A 20,440-nucleotide genomic window follows, 5' to 3' on the forward strand; every position below is an offset into this window, starting at 1 on the left:
TCTGAGTTGGTCGCTGAGTGAGAGTACACTTGAAAAGTGAGTTGGCTTTCCCACTCCCCTTCCCTCAAGGCCTCCTGATGCACCTCTCTCCGCCCTGCTCTGAATTCAGAAACATTTGCCCTAAGGATCACAAACATGGAAGGAAGAAGGCTAAACCCTGATGTTTTTCAAGCCCCACAACATTGGCAGGACCTGTGATGGGGTATACTCATAGCCCACGGCAGGACCTGTGATGACTTCATATCATTTCTGATCACCGCCACTTTCCTGTTTTTTGTAGTTGTATAAATTTTATTTTTTGATAATTTTTACATATTTGATTAGGGTGCAAAGGGTGAAGGGCTAGAGGAAAGTGGGTGACACCACTGTTTTCACATTCTCTTCTTTCCTTCCTGTATCTGGGAGAAAGGGGGAGATAAGGGGAGAAGCCCCACCCAGCCTCCCAACTGTTCCAGGCTCCCTGATGTGGGGCATGCTCCGAGAGTCCTGCTCAAGTGGTTTTGACAGTTCGACAGTTCTGTATTGTTGCCAGTCTTGCCACTGCAATCACGATGAAATCTCTGCAGACTCCACTGGCTGACATAGCTCACTTAGAGACTCCGCTTGCCCAGGTATTCACTGCCAACACTTGCCTGGGGTAGTTGGTCGATTTGTTCTGTCCTCCGTCCGCTATTATGGTACCAGGTGTCCTCTGCAGGCTCCAATGTAATATCATATCCTCTGTGTGCTTCTGGATATGCTGTTCTCTGCTCTGTCTGAGCCACTGTGGAGGCCCAGCTCTGGCACATGCACTCCATGGTCAGACCATGGAACCTGCAATTCTCTTTACGGTTGGGATTCTGAGTCCAGTGGTTCAGTTGGGGGGATTTTCAAAGAAACTTCATCTGAGGTGCTCCCTGACCTGATTTTTGTGTGTGCATGCCAATACAAGTGTGGCACAGTTCGTTGCCCAAATCACCCTTTATGCACACTGATAGTTGCAATTGCTGGGTCAGTTGTCTCCAGCCCTGTCTTCTGCACAAGCTAATGGGTGTTGCAGTCCAGTCCGATCTTGCCTACCACATACTTTGCCCCCACGCAAACCAGTGGGAGTTGTAGCCTAGTAGGAGTGATTTGCAATAACCCCACCAGGCTTACCCCCTGTCCTGGTTCTGGTGCTTGCCAGTTTGTACAGCAGACTTGTCCTGTCTGTCCCACATCCCATTCAGTTCTCATACATGTCAATGGGCATTGAAGCCTAGATCAACCCAACCAGCCCCACTGTCCAGCCCACAAGTGTGCCGGCAGGTGCCACTCTGTCTAGCCATGCCTGTGCCAGTCCTAGTTCTCATACACGCGAGTGGGAGTGGCAACACAAGAGGGAGGTGCCTGCGTTTCTTTAATGGGCCCACTCCCACTCCTGGATCTTGCACTCTCCAGGTGGTACGGCAGTTCAGCTTGACAGAGTTTAGCTTGATAGAGTTTGTTGCAGCAAAGCCCAACAAACCCACACCTGCCTTGGCTTATGCATGTACCAGTAGGTGCAGTCCTCCTAGCCTGGCTTGTCACCAATCCAGCTTACATACAGGCCAACAGGTGTTGCAGCCCTGCCCGGTCTGATCTGCCCCCATCCCAGCTCTCATGCTCACCCAGTAGGTGCAGTCCCTACTAGGTTTGCCTGCTCTCCTCTGGGTCTCACGTGTGCTGGTTGGGCACTGCAGCCTAGTCTGGCATGGCCTGCCTCACCCTGACATTGGCTAGTGGCTGCTGTAGCCTGGCCCAGCCTGGCCCATCCCCAGTTCCAGCTCACGCTGATGCGGACTACAGCCTAGCTAACCCAGCCAGTCCCCAGTTCCAGCCCTAATGTGAATTGGTTGATATTGTGACCCAACCTGGCATGACCCAAACACTATTCTGGCTCTCTTTCTTATTTGTCAGCAGGTGATATGAATTGGCCCAGCCTACCTTGCCCCGACCTGAGCCAAACGTAAGCCCATGGGTACTGTGGAGAGCGGGACTATGCCCCAAGATGGCACTTGTTATTGTCTTCTCACGGCACAAAGGCAGTAAACAAGTTTTAGGAAGTTGCAGAAGATTGGTTCAAGGTCTCATGCAGGCTGCATGGTGTGCACGTGATCAGAGTTGTGATTGGTGTGTGTGTGCATGATCAAGGCTGTGATTGGTGTGTTTGATGCGTGGCCAAGCAGCCTTGTTGGAATTGGCTGTTGATAGGGTTTTAACCTAAGTTTGAGAGAGAACAAAGAAGAACAAAGAGGAGTAGTGGTAGAGTAGTCGTAGAAGAGGAAGCCTGTAAATATGCTGTAGTTACTGCCCTTCTGTGTTATACTTGGATTTCTTGTTATGTTATGTTATGTAATTAGTTTGTCCTTCAATAAATCCTCATAAGAGCAAGCACCTGTGTCGGAGCTTCACTCGCTGGACGAGGGACCCCGTTAGGTACCATACCCTGGCCTGGTCTGGGCTGCTCCCTTTCTTGGTTCTCACGCTCATCTGCAGGGACTGTGTCCTGACAGAGGAGTTCCCCAAGCTCCTCCATCAGAACCTCTCCCAGTGCCAGATCTTATGCACACCGGTGTGTCCATGGGCCAGCCCTACTCAGTCCACTTCCTGTCCTAGCAGGAAGAATAGCCTTTCCTGACTGGCCCTCATCCATCCCAGATCTTACTGTTGGGTGTTATGGCCCAGCCAAGTCTACTCACAGACACAGCTCACACACGGCTCAGCAGGGGCAGAGACCTAGCCCAGCCCATCTACTTTTTTTAAAGATTTATTTATTTTTATTGGAAAGACAGATGTACAGAGAGGAGGAGAGACAGAGAGGAAGATCTTCCCTCCAATGATTCACTCCCCAAGTGGTCGTAACGGCTCGTGCTGCGCCGATCCGAAGCCAGGAGCCAGGAACTTCTTTCTGGGTCTCCCACGTGGGTGCAGGGTCCCAAGGATTTGGGCCATCCTCGACTACTTTCCCAGGCCACAAGCAGAGAGCTGGATGGGAAGTGGAGCTGCCAGGATCAGAACCAGCGTCCATATGAGATCCCGGCATGTTCAAGGCGAGGACTTAACCATTACGCTATCGTGCCAGGCCCAGTCCAGCCCATCTTACACCCACCCTGGGTCTTATGATTGCCAGTTGGTGCTGGAGTCTGGTCCAGTCTGGCACAGCCCAGCCCAGTCCACATCTGTGCCAAGAGAGACTGCAGCCATGTTCAGACCAGATCGCAGCCCCCACTCCAACTCCCGTGCTCACCAGTGGGACCCACAACCCAGCCAGGACATCCCCTTTGCTCCCCAATCAAGCCTGATCCCAGCCACAGATCACATGCGTGCCAATGGTTGTTCTCAGTTTGGCACAGCCCCTCCTCTGTCCTGGCCCTTGCTTTGCAAGCTGCAGCCTGGCCTAGCCCAGCTGGCCCTCAGTCCCAGTTCTTGCTGGTGGATGCTGCAACCTGGCCCTGCTCAGTTTGCTCTCATCCCTGGCTCATGGAAACCAGTCAGCATGGCAGCCTAGCAGTATAACCTGAACTCCAGCCTGATTTCTGCACTTGCCAGTGGGCTATGGTTTGCTCAAGCCCACCCGGTCTGCCCCCTTCCAAAACTAACTCACACACTTGCTGACGGATGGAACTACCCTGCCCAGCCTGCCCAACACCCAGGCCTAGTAGGTCAGCAGAAGCTATGACCTACTATGGGAGTCTCCCAGGTTCCCCCATTAAGGCCACCCCCAGACCCAGATCTTATGCATGATAGCAGGTGCTTGGCGCTTACATGGTATGGCCTGCCCCATCCATCCTGGCCTTTTCATGAGTTGTTGCGGCCCAGCCCGCACCACACCATTTTAGGGTGCTCATGTGAGTGCTGCAGCCCGGACCTGCCCCATTTGTTCCCAGCCCCAGCATCGGTGAGTGTGGGTGAGTTGCATGGTCACACCTAGCTCAGGCCATCATTATCCCAACTCTCAAACTAACCAGCAGGGCTTGTACTTCCATAGGGTTGGGTCTACTTTGTTCCCCACAGAATCCATCCCCAGACCGGATTCTCTCGCTTGCTAGTTGGTGTCATGACCCAGTCTGATGTGACCCATTCCCTAATCTGACAGTCACTGGCAGGTACTGGGATCTAGATCTGCCAGACAGACCCCTAGCCATAGCTTGCGTGTGTGCTGGTGTGTGGTAGTCATGTTCCATGCTAACAAGCTCAACCCAGGACTCCCATGTGAGCTGGTGTATCAGTCTGACCCATAAAGATCTTCATATCTCTCTCCTCCAAACCACTAGATCTCAGTACCCTCGCTTACCTGCAAGTACAGTGGCTTTGTTGTTGAGTGTCCCTAAGGATTCATTCCTCACCTGGGCTCCACCCCTCACCACTTTAGGAGGATGCCCATTCTGAGAGCTGTGGCTAGAACACATTATCTAATGCTTTATTGGGAAGCCCAGATAGTCTTATATAATAAAGGCATTTTTTCAAAATTTATTTTTATTGGAAAGGCAGATTTACGGAGAGGAGAAACACAGAGAGAAAGATCTGCCATTCACTGGTTCAATCCTCAAATGGCTGCAATGGGCAGAGCTGAGCTGATCCAAAACCAGGAGCCTGAAGTTTCTTCTAGGCCTCCCAGATGGGTGCACGATCCCAAGGCTTTGGGCCACCCTTTTCTGTTTCCCAGGACATAAGCAGGGAGTTGGATTGAAAGTGGAGCAGGTAGGATATAAACTGGCACGCATATGGGATCCTGACACTTGGAGGTGGAAATTAGCCTGCTAAGCCATCATGTCAGACCTTGTACATCTTATATATGTGGGAATGAGAGGCAAATGTGTAAACACACACACACACACACACACACACACACACAGAGAGAGAGAGAGAGAGAGAGAGAGAGAGAGAGAGAGAGAGAGAGAGAGAGAGAGACGGGTGGGGAAGAAAATTGGTCTTCCATTTACTGGTTCACTCTCCATAAGGCCATGACAGTCTGCACTCTGCCAGGCTGAAGCCAGGAGCCAAAAGCTTCACCTAGGTTTCCTGCCTAGGTGTGAGGGACCCAAGTACTTCAGCCATCTGCTGCTACCTTCGCAGGTGCATTAGCAGGAAGCTTGATCAGAAGTGAAGCAGCCGGACTGGACCTGACCCGTTGATGCGGGTGGCAGCTTCCCCTGCTGCACTACAGCGCCAGCCCCATCATCACCATTATTTCTTACCAATGCTCTGGATATGGCCTATGTTCCAGTTTGCACTGCACTCCCACCTTCAGGTCTCCGGGAGAGTCACCCTTTGGCTAGGACCCTGCTCAAAATATGAGCCCAGTCAGGCCCTCCGCTGGACCCCGCCTCGAGCACAGTACTTGATGCAGTGTTTGTCATTTCTAGAACACCTGGCTCCCAGCTGTGGAATCTCTTATCAGGCCCTATTGTAGTTTGTAGCTGGCCTTTGTGGCGAGCCTCTGCTTCATACACAGAGCACACCACTGGAAGTCCTGGGAATGTTCGAATGAATGGATGGGTATGAAATATTCATTCTTCTGGTAACTTCTTGTGATAAATAACACATGAGTCCACTTTAAAAATCTACCAGCTCCAAGAAAAAGAGGAGGTTACCGCCTGGCAGCCTGCAGCCTGCCCCAGCTGGCTGGGCCCGCAGTCAGGGCACCCCCTATGGGAATCAGTTGTGAAGATTCTATGCCCTCTGGCCATGGAGCTGGCTTCCTTTCACATTTCTCTTCTTCCCTCCATGCCAAGTCTGTTTCTGGCCAGTCTCCTCTAAGTAGCCTTGCTCTATTATTGCCTCCAAATTTCCTAAGCGACAGTTTATGGCATGATTTTCATATCCTGCAACAGTCAGTGGCTGGGAGAATTTAAAGGCAGCCTCCCCTTTCATTTCTACTTCGGTGAGTGGCTGGAGGAAGTGGTCATGTGTGTGGGTGCAGAAACTGAGGACAGTGGCCCGAGTAGCTGTAGACACCCACCCGAGGTCGGCACCTCACCGAGCTGCCAGCACAAAGATGTCAGCCTCTTGCCAAGGAGCACATCTGCTGGTGGGATCTCACATTTAGTTTCTGTTTAAGACAGAATTCTTGATTGTTCCATTCCCCCTGCCCCCACTATGTTTTAGTCTACATCATTTCAGGCAAGGGTATCTCTATCTGCTACCTAGAATCTGCAGTCAAGATGGGAAACACCCCAAGCAGCCATTCCTGATTCTTCTTTTGCATGCATCCTCAGCAACTCTTGGTTGTCATAATCTGACACAGATGCTGAATTGGTCTTGTGCAACCCCCACGCCACCCACACTCAGGGACTAAGCTGCTGCCTCATTTGAGTCTCCTCTTGACCCCCGATAAGTCTGTATCTAGCAACCAGAGTGATCCTTCTGCAGTACACAACAGCGCTGGACACTGTAGCATAGTACGTTAAGCCCCAGCTTGGGCTGCCCACAACCCATATCAGGGTGCCTGGGTTCAAGTCCCTATTTGCTCTGCTTCTTCTAACCAAACTCCCTGTTAGTGCATCTGGGAGGCAGCAAGTGATGGCTCAACTACTTGGGTCCTGTGAGAGACCTGGATGGAGTCCCAGGCTCCTGGCTTGACTGTGATGGACATTTGGGGTCAAGCAGTAGATGAAAGATCTCTGTCTTCCTGCCTTTCTCTGTCACTCTGCCTTCCAAATAAAGATATTCTTAAGAAATAGGTCTGGGGCCCGGCGGTGTGGCCTAGTAGCATAAGTCCTCACCTTGAACGTGCTGGGAGCCCATATGGGCGCCGGTTCTAATCCCGGCAGCTCCACTTCCCATCCAGCTCTCTGCCTGTAGCCTGGGAAAGCAGTCGAGGACGGCCCAATGCTTCGGGATCCTGCACCTGCGTGGGAGACCTGGAAGAGGTTCCTGGTTCCCGGCTTCAGATTGTCACAGCACGAGCCGTTGCGGCTCACTTGGGGAGTAAATCATTGGAGGGAAGATCTTCCTTTCTGTCTCTCTTCCTCTCTGTATATCTGACTTTGTAATAAAAATAAATTATAAAAAAAAAAAAAAAGAAATAGGTCTGGCACGGTAGCCTAGTGGCTAAGGTCTTTGCCTTGCATGTGCTGGGATCCCATGTGGGTGCTGGTTCGTGTCCCAGCTACTCCTTTCATTTTTTTGGGGGGGAAGGAGGATTATTTTAAATGCTCAAAAAGTTATGTAAAATAATGTAGATGGGCCCAACACAATGGCCTAGTGCCTAAATCCTTTCCTTGCATACGCCAGGATCCCATATGGGTGCTGATTTGTCTCCTGGCTGCTCCACTTCCCGTCCAGCTCCCTGCTGTGGCCTGGGAAAGCAGCAGAGGACAGTCCAAGGCCTTGGAGAACTCTGTACCCATGTGAGAGACCCAGAAGCAGTTCCTGGCTCCGGATCAGCTCAGCTCTGGCCATTGTGGTGACTTAGGGAGTGAACCAGTGAATGGAACCTATTTCTGTTTCTCCTTCTCTCCACAAACTTGCCTTTACAATAAAAATGAATAAATCTTTAAAGAAAAAAGCATACAGCTAGAGTTCAGTGTGGAGTTTGCATTGCCCATCCCCATTGTGCAACTGTACCAGTTGCTTATCATCTCCGAGTATGGCAGTCCTACTCTGGTGGGTGTGGTGGGGAATTAAATGACAAGCCATAGAAAAAGCAGGAAAGAGTATTTGGCTTATAGGATGTATCTGACTGTTAATTCTCTTTCCCCTCCAGTCATAAATTACCAGTTTAGGTTTAATTGTGACAGTACTATTACAAGGGTTTTATATGCAATAGCTAACTCTAGAAGGTAGAAAAGAGAAATATCCCTGCTGTAGCTAAGAGAGTGCAGACAAGTGGTTTAACCATCTTCCCAGGGCCACTCTGGTGGGGAGCAGCGGTGGCCAACCTGGGGCCTAGCAATCTGGCCAAGTATCAGCAGCAGTGAGGCTATTATTGGCCATGTTTAGTGGCATCCCTGGAACACATTTCTCACTTTATTCCAGCACCTGTGTGCCTGTGTGTGACAGGATTTCAACAGGTTCATGGGAAAGCCAGGATTTAAAATATGTGTGTGTGTTTATATATATATATATATATATATATAATGAAAAATATTTGGGCCTGGCGCTGTGGCCTAGTGGCTAAAGTCCTCGCCTTGAACATGCTGGGATCCCATGTGGGTGCCAGTTCTAATCCTGGCAGCTCCACTTCCCATCCAGCTCCCTGCTTGCGGCCTGGGAAAGCAGTCTAGGACGACCCAAATCCTTGGGACCCTGCACCCGTGTGGGAGACCTGGAAGAGCTCCTAGCTCCTGGCTCCTGGCCTCAGATGGCGCAGCACCCGCCGTTGCGGCCACTTGGGGAGTGAATCATTGGACGGAAGCTCCTCCTCTCTCTGTATATCTGACTTTGTAATAAAAATAAATCTTTAAAAAAATATTTGAAAGGCAGAGCTACAAAGAGGAATGGAGAAAGGGACTTCTTCCAGCTGCTGGTTCACTTCCCAGATGACTGGGCCAGGATGAAGCTGGGAGCCAGGAACCCCATTCTACTGTCCTAGATGGGTAACAGGGGCCCAAGCACAGTTTTATCTGCTGTCCTTCCAAAAGCATTAGCTGGGTGCTGGACAGGACACAGGGCAGCTTAGGGCTCAAACTGGTACTCTGATGAGGGATGCTGGTGTTACACACAGTGTCTTGATTGGCTCTGCCATAGTGCTGGCCCCTAAAAACTTTGTTTCGTTTTTTTTTTTTTTTAATTCTATTTTCCACGATTTTTTCTCCCTAAGATTTGTTTTTATGGAAAAGGCAGATCAGATTTACAGAGAAGAGACAAAGATCTTCCATCCGCTGTTTCACTCCCCCAAGTGGCTGCAATGGCCAGAGATAAGCTGATCTGAACCCAGGAGTCTCATCTGGGTCTCCCATGCAGGTGCAGGGTCCCAAGGCTTCGAGCCATCCTCTACTGCTTTCCCAGGCCACAAGCAGGGAGCTGGAAAGGAAGTGGAGCAGCCAGGACACGAACTGTCGCCCATATGGGATTCTGGTGCTTGCAAGGTGAGGATTTAGCCACTAAGCCATTGTGCTGGGCCCCAACTTATCTTTTCTTTTGCCTAAATATTTTATTTTTATAGGAAAGGCAGATTCACAGAGGAGACACCGAGAGAAAGATCTTCTGTATGCTGGTTCACTTCTCAAATGACCGCAATGGTCAGAGCTGAGTTGAAGCCAGGAGCCAGGAGCTTCTTCCAGGTCTCCCACATGGACACACGGTCCCAAGGCTTTGAGCCATCTTCTGCTGCTTTCCTAGGACACAAGCAAGGAGCTGGAAGGGAAGTGGTGCTTACAGGTGGAGGATTAGCTTGCAAGTGGAGCCACAGCATCAGCACACCAGACACCATCTTTGATGTACACCATTGTAGGTCCAAATGAACAGAGTTTTCAGGGCAACATGTAGGATGACGGTAAAGGACTCTGGGTTTTCAGTACCAGGCAGGGTGCCTGAGACTTAGAACAAGCGTCTATACATCCCCATGGAAACATTCAAAGCCCCTTCCTGCCGATCTGGTATTGCAAAAGGGGCTCACAAAATCCTTTGGTCTGCAAAATTTGCTATTCTGCATCTTCTTTCTCCATTCCCACCCTCTCGCAGAGGCTTCTCCTGGCAGACGTGTTTTCTTGTAAATACCAAACCAAAGGGTTTTCCGGATGAGCTCATGGGCATGGATATTTTCATTGTATCTTCTGAGTTTCTTTATGAACAGGTATGTGGGTAACTGTTTACAGATTTTTCTAGAGTCCGAATCTGAGGGCAGGCTACATGTCCAAGGTAAATAAATGTTTTAAATAAAAAGCCTGTGACTTGGAACTCTCAACTATGGGGCAGGAAATTCTTTCAGAGGCCAGGAAGTAGCTATGAACTTCTCCGCCAAACAATACTTCCATTTCCTCACCATGGAGGACAGATGATCCTGGTGTCGCTGTAAACCAGCAGATGCTGAGCCTTTAGAAACACAGAACAAACAATGGAGGGGGGGAAGCATTAGCACCTGTTTATGGGGACTTTTACCCAACATGACGGCTGCCCACCAGCTGTTGAGACAGGACAGCAGGGGCAACAGGAAACGCCAACTGACTGAAAGTAGTTTTTAGATTTATGGTTGTTTGGGGGGTGGGGTGGGGAGTACCCAGGAAGTGTAATTCTCAAAAGTTCAGGGTACAAAAGCAATTTAATACACCCCATTCACTGAATGGGGACGGGCTTGGTGCACACGTGGAGTCACGCATCACACGTGCGAGTTGTGAACTTAAGCTCCCACTCCACATTCCTTCTCTCCCTCTGCTTCCTACAACTAGAATGGTACTGGAGCAGCCATGTTCACACAGTTGTGCCACTTCCGGCTCTTCTCTCCTGCTAGTTGCAGTCACATCACCAGTTTTGGGCCAGGAGTGTTGAGTGTTCTTAAAAACCCGTCAACTCCTTTTGTCTTTGCTCTGCCTTCCCTTTGGGTTGTTGGGAATTTCAGAATGCTGCTGCTGGGCAGGTGGTTACTGTGGACCAGCGGTGGCCCTGAGCAAGGACCCACACATGAGACAGAGAGGAGCCTCTCCACAAGCCTGGTCTGCCTACCTCTGGTAGTGCTCTAAAATGGTTTTATTATTTTTAAGGAGTTATTTATCTATTTGATAAAAGTTAGGCAAACAGATTTTCTATCTGCTGGTTCACTCTCCAAAGGGCTAGGCTGAAGCCAAACCAGGATTGCTCAGTGCTTTCCCCCAGCCTTACCCAGTGGGTGCAGGGGCCCAGGGACTTCGGCCATCCTCCACCATTTTCCCAGGCACTTCAGCAGGGAGTTGGACTGGAGGAAGAGCAGGACCAGAACTGGAGACCTGGTGGGATGCCAGTGCCATAGACAGCAGCTTAACTTGGTGTGCCACGGCACCAGCCTCGGCAGTGTTCTCTGGCTAAGACATACAGTTTTTGCCATTTCTGTCACTTGGCTGTTGCTATGGGCAACAGTTTAAGGGACTGGAGGTAGCTGTTCTGCTGGGATGGAGGATGAATAGACAGAGCCAGGCATGCCTAGGGTCACATGGCTGCCTGCCCAGAAAGCAGCAGAGTACTCTGGAAGCCAGAGTACTGCTAAAGTACTCAAGGGCCTGGTGGATAGCAACATGTGACACACTTTCACGAAGATGGTCTGGTTAACAAAAGTGACAGTGGGCCTGGCGACGTAGCCTAGCAGCTAAAGTCCTCGCTTTGAATGTGCTGGGATCCCATATGGGTGCCGGTTCTAATCCCAGTGGCTCCGCTTCCCATCTAGCTCCTTGCTTGTGGCCTGGGAAAGCAGTCTAGGATGACCCAAAGCCTTGGGAGCCTGCACCCACGTGGGAGACCTGGAAGAGGCTCCTGGCTCCTGGCTCTGGGTCAGCTCAGCTCTGGCCATTGCGGCTCACTTGGGGAGTGAATCAACAAACAGAAGATGTTCCTCTCTGTCTCTCCCTCTTTCTATATATCTGCCTTTCCAATAGAAATAAATAAATCTTAAAGGAACTCCAGAGCCAGTGATTTTAAAAACCTCCTTCCAGTTGGCTCCAGAATACCATGGCTACCTGAGGGTGAAGTACAGCTTTCAGCATCACTACAACGTATGTTAGAAGAGCTGAATTCTCAAACAGGAATCAGAGAGCAAGGAGTAAATACTGATTGTACTGTTGTTTAGAAGACATCACAAATCTGATGATTCATGGAGAGCTGAGGAGGAGGAGAGGAAGAACTTTCCCGCTGCAAAATGAGCACCCAGTGAACCAGCTGGGCTCACATAGAAAAGTTTTAATGAGACAAATGTCAGGCAAGCACATCAACTAAAAAAAAAAAAAAAAAGAAAACCTCAAAGTTCAGTTATAAAACACTTATATGGAAAAGTTGGCATTTCAACAGTTTCAAACACATGTATACAATTTAATTTCCTAAAATGTGTCAGAATACAACCTGCCTCCCCTTTCTGCAGCTGTTCCTCGTGTTTTACAGAGAAATCCGTGACTTGGAATGGGCAGAGCCCATGTAAGGGTGGTGAATCCAGGCCTTGGGGGCTGTGCTGGCCTGGACCCTCCCTGCCACTGTGCAGTTGGCCAGACCTGGAGGAGTGGCAGAGACCTGTTTTGCAGAACCCAGTGGTTTGTGACAGCTGAGTCCCAGCCACCAGCAAGGAAGGGCAAGCTAGTGGGACAGCCAGCACTTTGAAAGCAAGTTGCTTACTTTGCGGAAATCATTTAGTTCTGCAGGGGTCTCATACATTCCTGAACAGGCAAATGTTTCTTGTCATTGTGGGGTGTCCCCTCTATGATCAGAGAAGGGTGATTTTTGGACCAAGTGAGAGCCTGTACTGATCACAAAGAGTGCTGACAAAGGCACACAAGACCGCACACACATGAGAAACAGAGAGAACCACGAGGAGTGAGGGACAGAGCATGGAAGTCAGCCTCTGGCGGCAGGCATGAGCCTGCAGGACCACTGTGGACGCCCTTCTGTCACAGTGAGTTCTAGCATGGACTTTGCAGGTGAAGCATGTCAGGCAAGTGGCAGGAGCAGTAGATGAGAAAAGGGAAAGAGTCAGCCAGGTGTAGGGCAGGAGGTCACAGTGGGGATTTATTCTGACTGCCAAGAGATGGTATAGGGGCTTCGGTGCGTGGACAGCTGATGGGCTCCCCAAAGGCTGCAGTGAATGGCCACTCTGCAGTGGCTGCACCTTCTGAGTGGCAAATACACTGGTGAGCAGAGGCTGAGGGGAGGTGGCTGCTAGGCAGGTAGCTTCTGCTGGCACCCTGCTTGTACAGGCCTGTTGAGTGTGGCCATATTTCCAAAGATCTCAGCTGCCACCTCAGCCTTGGGTGCCAAAGCATCAGAAAAAGAAAAGCCCTGAGGAGAAGCCCAATCTGTATTCCCCTCTGCTGCTGAAAACAAAAACCCCATGGTTAGGAGGGAGAGGAAAAGGAAGCCCACCTTCCCACCCAGATTCTGAGGAAGGACCTCAGGAGGAAGACGAGGGGCAGGTGGAATTCCAGGTGCTCCTCCTGTCAGATCCCTGTCATCTGTGGCCGTGGTCGACTTTCTTCTTGTCTGAATCCACGCAAATGAGCATGAGGATGCCTTGGTTTTCACTTGGAGAAATGCCGGGCTCTTCTGCAATGCCAAGTGAGAAACTACTTTCTTCCTCTCTCTCCTGTTTGCCAATGACCTTTTCCTCAATAAAAATGCTCCACAAGCCATGGCCCACAGATGGGGACAGGAGACCTCACTGCCTGGGCCTTGGGCCTGTGAGGGAGGAGCAATGCGCAGAGAGCAGCAGGCAGCACGGGGGGCGGGAACGTCCTCCAGCAGGGCTGGCACATACTGCCCACTGTGCAGGCTGGAAACTGAGCCACATACGTCACAGGACACTGTCAGCAACAAGTCCCATTAGGGTGACAATGGGAGAAGACCTGGCCAGGCAAGGAGAGACTCCCTCCTTCAGAACCCCACATGGCGACAGAGCCCAGAAGTCAGAGACTGGAACTGGATAATGTGGTGGGGTGGCAGGCAGGAAGGTAATATCCCCCAACGCCCCAGAGGGACATTCATAATAGGGACAGTTAGGTAAGAAAACAGGCACTGGCCAACACAAGGGCCCCACTGGAACCATAATGATGGGAGGCCTTCCTTCTCGCTGCAGCCCTGGGAGGGGCTGGCCCACTGAAGGAGTCACACAAAGGTGGTCCACAGGAAGTTCGTGTACAGGCCTCTCCTGTTGCTTGTCCAGGTGGCTCCTGGGGAAGACGGCTCAGAGAGCTCTTGCACAAGCAGAGGGGCCCCTTCTTGGCCTCCAATTAGTTCACATTTCCACCAATGGCTTCTCATGCCTCACAAGCGAAACAATTACAGAACATCTCGGAGCGCTGAGACCTTGAAGAATCAGGGAACAAGAAGAAAGAGATGATGACATCAAAAAGCTGAAGTACTGATCAGAGGCATGTTAAGGGTTTAGGTGCAGATGACAGAGCTCCCAGAGCTGCAAGCAGTTTCCTGGAGGAGCCCATGGTGACACTTCAACAAGATGCACACCCTTGCCCCATCCTGTGACTGCCAGGCACACCTCACGAGGGGAGACTAGCCCACAGAAGGAAAGTGAGTAAAGACCCAAGAGCGTCTGCCTTGCAGGCACACAAATGTAATCGTCCAGCGAGAGATCTGACTTCCACCCTCAAGCGTTCAACGGAAACTGGCCACCATGTGGACTTTGACAGATTACATCAAGTGGTCATCTTTCAATTGGAGAGTCACCTCATGGCTTCTTCCTGGCACCACTTACTTCTAGGTCCTAGTTAGCTACAACAAAGTCTGACAGCTCAGGCAATCTTTCTGTTGTCTATTTATAAGCAATATTTGTAAGGGGACTGACGACAGTTCTGTGAGCTCTGAACTGCTAAGTGCTAACTGGGACAGAAAGTCAGCTCTCTACCTCGATGCTCTCCTCCAGGACTGCCAGGATGAGAGCATGGAGGCGGTCCGCCTTGTGCACTCGCCCACTCAGGCCAGACCCCTCACCTCTCTGGAATTCAGCTTCTTCTGTGTGAACGCTGGCTGTCTACAGGTTTCTCCCAGCTTTAACCTGTGTAGGGCCTTCAGAAACTTGCAGCCATTAGTCTCCCTTCACTCACTGGCTCCTGACACTGGATGAGATCTCTGCCAAGCTCATGTCAGAGTAATTAATTGCACCATGAGTGCTAGGGACATCAGCCTGGCTGTCTGTACATATTTGTATAATGAGGCCAAGCTAGTATTAATCACAGTCTTTGTAACTGTTTTATGTGACAGTTTCAGGGTGTGTGTGTGTAGGAAACTATTTTTGATTATATTTGCATGACTAGAGTGTAAAAGTCTGTTTACATACTTGGTTTTCTTTTTTTTTTTTTAAGATTTAAAAAAAATATACAGTGAGGAGGAGAGACAGAAAGTAAGATTTTCCGACTGTTGATTCACTTCCCAAGCATTCGCAATGGCTGGAGCTGTGTCGATCCGATGCCAGGAGCTCAGAGCTTCCTCCAGGCCTCCCACGTGGATGCAGAGTCCCGAGGCTTTGGATCATTGTTGACTGCTTTCCCAGGCCAAGGGCAGGGAGCTGGATGGGAAGCGGGGCCACTGGGATTAGAACCGCTGCCCATATGGGATCCCAGTGCATTCAAGGCGAGGACTTTAGCTGCTAGGCCATGCCGCCAAGCCCATACCTATATTTTCTTCTGCTCAAGTATGAGGAAGAACTAATAATTATTGGGAATGAAAATGACTTTGGTTCCGTGCTTGTTGGACCTCCTTATACCTATGTGAGGAGGTCATCAATTACTGTTCTCACTCACAGTCTTCATGCTGTTGCTCCCAGCTCTGTCTTTTCAAGCCTATGAGAGTGCTAATTGAAAACCCTGGGTGAGAATGAGAAGGATGATGAGCTCCTGGAAGTTCCAGGCCCAGGTTTACAAGCTGTTCTCGCGAGCAGCTGCAGTCGCACCGCCTCCTTGTCCTGTGGGGAGCCCAGCCCGCTCCATCTGGCAGTTTCACTAGAAGGACAGCAATCCTTTCTCCAACAGCGCATGGCTGAGGCCAAAGTGTGTGGCTGCCATCAAAGGGCACGACCGAGAGGGATCAAGACCTCTGCTTTTAACTTTGTCAGCAAAGTCACTACGTGTGATAAAGAATAGTGGGTTCTATTCATTGCTTCATACGTTGCTCAAAATCTCAGCTAAACTAGAATGTGAATGACAGACGGGCATGTGCCCACAGCACAAATGAAGATTCAGACCCACGGCTGGACACCCGAAGCCGACCCCTGCTGGTGGCTTCTATTTTACTTTCTACACATGGCCACCTCACTGTGCAGTCCAACTCTGACATTTTTAGACAGTCTATGTGCCTGCAGGGATGGAACTTACTTAAGCTGACTGACTAATGACAGTTCTGGGGGAGCCACAGGAAAAGGCACCCTGTCTCTGGGACTCTGAGTGACCAGGTGACCACTCCCACCTGGGAAATGGCATCTGATGAATGCCTACTGGCGCCACGCAGTTTGCATTGGTAGATCCTCCATGGGAAGGGTAACAGCACATCGCACTAGTCACCTGTTGAGTGCACCTTAAAAAAACCCTTATTTTTTTCTTTCTTCTCTGCTTTGTTCTTTAAACACCAAAGTTGGGCACTGATAATGTCACTGCATGACGAGTCCACATAAACCTTTGACATCCAGCCGTCACCCTGTCACAGAGGCCATGACAGCTTCTTGAACATACGGTAGTGTATTACTTAGTACTCAGAAATTACTAATCATCTCCAGGGAAAAGGAAACTCAACAATTAAGTGAGATTTATTTCATTCTGAGTGCTATTTCAGGGGTTGTCTAACTTTTGCATTGACTCTTCAAAACCCCTGAGGAAACAAAGGCTCAAGAATACAGTTAATTTGCGTTAAAGCTAGAAGTGAGGGCCCACCACCAAATCCTGCTTTCTCCATTACACTATGTATGCAACAGAAAGCAGACTGTCTTCATTTTATCCCAACATTATTTACTACATTTAGTGGTGAAGCAACAGGAATCTTCGTCAAGCCTCCAGCTCATTAACTCAGCATTAATGAGTGCTGATAAAGGCTGACACCATTTTATTTTTCTTAATAGATGGCATGTAAGCATCCTATTATTCTATTGGTGGGTACTCACCATTCCCTAACGATCAAGCCTGTTCACAACTTCTCGAACTGTGGCTATGAAGTTTTCATTGTCTTGGGGATTGGCTAGAATAATACTGTGCAGTCTGTTCATATAGGAGTCAATGGTGTCCACTGTCGGAGTCTCTCCACTTCCTGCAGTTAGTGAGACAAGAGGAAGAGTAAGCAAATCCTTCTCATTCAATCAACCAAGGAAGAAGTATGGGGATCCACAGCAAAGGAGACTGCGAATGCAACAATGCTTTGATCCAGACACAACGCCAATTTTAGCAGACAGACTTTTAGATCTCAAAGACATGACATGAATCCACATATTCTAAAGAAACAGATGGGCATAAACTGCTGTACAGTGCCTGTGAGAAGCTGCATCTAACAGAAGGTGAGCGACTGCCATGGCCACTCCCCAGACGGAAGCATCCAGAGTAATACTAGTGTTTGTTTTCTCTTCCTTCCCATTAAAACAAAAACAAATAAAAAACAGGCAAACATATAGAAGGGAAAGTACTTGCCTCAGAATTTATGACTCAGTTTCCACTATTCTGAATATCAAATTAAGCTTAATAGAGAGGAAAACACATATTAAAATAGTGGTGGACATAAATGTAAATGACCAGCGAGGCTGACACTTTGAGTGCCGACATCCAATTCAAGCACGTAACCCATTTTCTCTTACTGACGTTCCTCCCGGGGAGACGCCAGTCCTGGTCTCTCCATGCTGTCACTAACAGCACACCCTGGCCCTTACCAGGTAGGGGCATGCTGGCAAAGCTGCTGGTTAGCACCTGCCGCAGTGTCTCCAGGTGCTGCTGCAGGACCGTGTTGCGGCTCCGCTCCTGGACCACGTCCACCTCCAGCTTCTCCACAGCCGTGCGCATGCTCTCCACGTGCTTCTGCAGGGCAGCATTCCGCTCCTCAAACTCCATGTTGGACTTGCGAAGTTGGCGGAGTTCCGCCTCCCGAGCTGCAGACAGCAACCCCCCCAGAACACATGAGGCCCAAGAAGCCTGCATAGTTGTCTGCTGGCCCCTTGCCTCCTCTCCCTAGCCACGTGCTGGCTCCCCTGGAGCTATTTTAATTCTTAAAGTTAGTCAAATTCCAGGCCTGAGATTGCGACAAACAGTTGCAATTCCTGGTATTTTTCTGTTTATCAAGTTTTGTTTTTCCAAGTTGTGCAATGAAAAGCCTGAGAGTTTTGCAGGGGAGGCTGGGCCAAGCACAGCTGTGAGTCTGGTCTGCACTGCAACGGGATCTGTTCTCCTCTCACTTCATGTCACACTCGGTTTGTATGGAGGGTTCCAGGCTGGGTCTGTAAGCAAGGACCGGGTGGACTACACCTGTTCCAGAGAGCAGAGCAGCCCTGGACATACTGGGTGTCCCTGTGCAGAGCAGGCTGGGACAGAAGCAGCTATCCCTTTGCCATCAGCCCTGAGGATGGCTCTCCCTTCCCTCCCTCCTGAGCCGTGAATTCCTCTTGAGAACTAAATCCATGCCAAAGACCCAAGAAACACAGAAGATCCCTCAATAGTCACCTTTGCTGTGGTTCAGGAATTCTTCTGTAAATATAGGGATGTCAAAAACAGACCGCTGCTCCTTCACCTCTGCTTCTTTCTGTGAACCAACAGTAATAAACAGTTCATTTTCAGGCAGAAGCCCTGTGAAGTGCCAGCCCACTGGCAGGGCGAGCAGAAGCTGCCTGGGTGAGTATGTGGACACCATTCCCACCTTGTCACTGGATCCAGCTGTTGCAGAGCACAAGCAGAGGCTGTCCTTCGCTCCCTCAGCTGCTGCCCAGGGACCATCTTTAAACCCTACGTACACTTCCCTAATGGATGCTCTGGAAGCGTCTGGTCCGCTCTGTGCTTTCCACAGTCACAGACCCGTGGCCCGCAGCTGCAAAGGTGGGTGCTCCAGGCACTTTCACTGGGTCCTATGTAAACACTCAGGGAGGCAGGCCTCTGCGGTCTGCATCTACAGAGCAGACAAGGGCTTCAAACCGAGACCTACGGGTTGTGAACACTAACCATGCTATTCTGCTGGTGTGTCTGCTTTTTTATGGGGGAAAACCTTATTTGGGGCTTTTTCAGACTGTTTTCAGGCACAGGAGAAACAAAGATATAAAACTAAGAAGTGAGAAAAAAAAAAAAACAGGCTCTACAAATGAGAAAGCTAAGGATTACGTGAGATAAAACAGAATAACAAATCCTAAGATACATTCATCAGTAGGTCATGAAAAAGTCTCACAATACTATTATAAAATCTATTCATCCACAATGCGGATCTATTAATCCACAACGATCTTTAAGAATAAAGCCAGCGGGTCAATGCTGCAGTGTAGCAGGTAAAGCTGCTGCTTGTGACACTGCTATTTCACATGAGCTCCAGTTCATGTCCCGGCTGTTCCACTTCTGATCCAGGCCCTGCTAATGGCCAGAAGCCAGCACTGAAGATGGCCTAAGCACTGAGGCCCCTGCCACCCATGTGGAAGACCTGTAAGAAGTCCCTGCTTTCAGCATAGCCCTGCCCTGGCTATTTTAGCATGAACCAACAGAGAGAAGATTCTAACTCATGTCGAGGTGAAATTTCAACAATTATGAATATAAATCTTATAAATTTATAAAACTTCATAAAATGGAAGATGGTAAAGGTATGAAATGAGTATCAAAGAAACTGCTAATAAAATATGAGGATTCAAGAACCATTAAAACACAACAGCAGTATAAGCAAAAAACTTAGAAATCATCATATAAGAGCATATTTAAGACTAGAGATGGAATGTGATGCTCCTATTCCTGTCACCACTGATTTTTCATCTTGAAAAAAACCCCCAAAACCGAAGAAAACACAAAAAACCGATCTGGTGCCCAGTACCAAAGCTAGGCAGTTAACAGCCTGAGAAGGAATTTTGACAAGCCAAGTGCTTGTGTGTGTACCGGGGTCTGCCTGGTGAGGGCCTGGACTCAGAACTGCTTGGCAAATGTGATCAAGGAGGGCATCCGAGATGACAGTCTGAAACACCACGTATCTGCCTAAAGACCATCTCGGAGCACTTCATTTTTATCCTCTCAATTTCCTCCAAATGAAAGCAAGATTTCTCAGAAAAACGTACACACCTAAAGCCTCCAAGTTTTCGTGTGCAAAGCCACTTTCTGAGTGCACTGAATGAGCACAGAGTCCCGGGCAAGAAGAGCTGGTTCCAGAAGGGATCTCACACACTTTGTGGTGGCTTTTTCTTCACCCTGCTGGTTTACTGTATGCTTTAAATCTGTTACCAGGTTGATGCTGAGGGACAGGCCATTTAGGGTTCACTTCCTCACCTTGCCACATGCAAGGCACAATGCATAGCAACACATGATTTTTAGGGTGGAGCCTTGTTGCTTTATCAGGCTATCTACTCAGTCTGCTATGCCACTACTTGGATGGACGTGGATTCGTTACCTCACGGCAGCCTCCGTACCTGATGGTTAGGCACTGGGGACGAGTACCAAACATGACAAAGGTACAGAGAGCTATCTCCATGGTCCTGGATGCTCTGCCTGGTCATTCTGCTTTTGGCCCAGTCAGAGCAGTCCTTGCCAAGCTAATCAGGGAAGGGAAGAGGACAGCAGTGCACAGGCACACTGAGGAGCTGCCCCTGGGTGCACATCTTGATCGCACAAAAGCAGCAGCATTAAAGCAATTAAATGAAGCCGTCCAGTCTCTGAAAGGCAACAGAGCA

General features: G+C 49.5%; 1 protein-coding gene across 1 annotated transcript in view; it reads right to left on the reverse strand.

The window, feature by feature from the left end:
- Positions 1 to 11,788: 11,788 nt before the first annotated feature.
- HMG20A (high mobility group 20A) overlaps positions 11,789 to 20,440 on the reverse strand; it is a 67,388-nt gene continuing 58,736 nt past the window's right edge. Inside the window, exons 7-10 of the mRNA XM_058665496.1 lie at positions 18,255 to 18,333; positions 17,471 to 17,686; positions 16,718 to 16,860; positions 11,789 to 13,917 (exon numbers count right to left, since the gene is read on the reverse strand). Coding sequence (XP_058521479.1) covers positions 16,724 to 16,860; positions 17,471 to 17,686; positions 18,255 to 18,333 — 432 coding nt within the window. The 3' untranslated portion in view covers positions 11,789 to 13,917; positions 16,718 to 16,723. The remainder of the gene's footprint in view (positions 13,918 to 16,717; positions 16,861 to 17,470; positions 17,687 to 18,254; positions 18,334 to 20,440) is intronic.

The sequence above is a fragment of the Ochotona princeps genome, chromosome 6 (assembly GCF_030435755.1).
Source record: "Ochotona princeps isolate mOchPri1 chromosome 6, mOchPri1.hap1, whole genome shotgun sequence".
NCBI lineage: Eukaryota > Metazoa > Chordata > Mammalia > Lagomorpha > Ochotonidae > Ochotona > Ochotona princeps.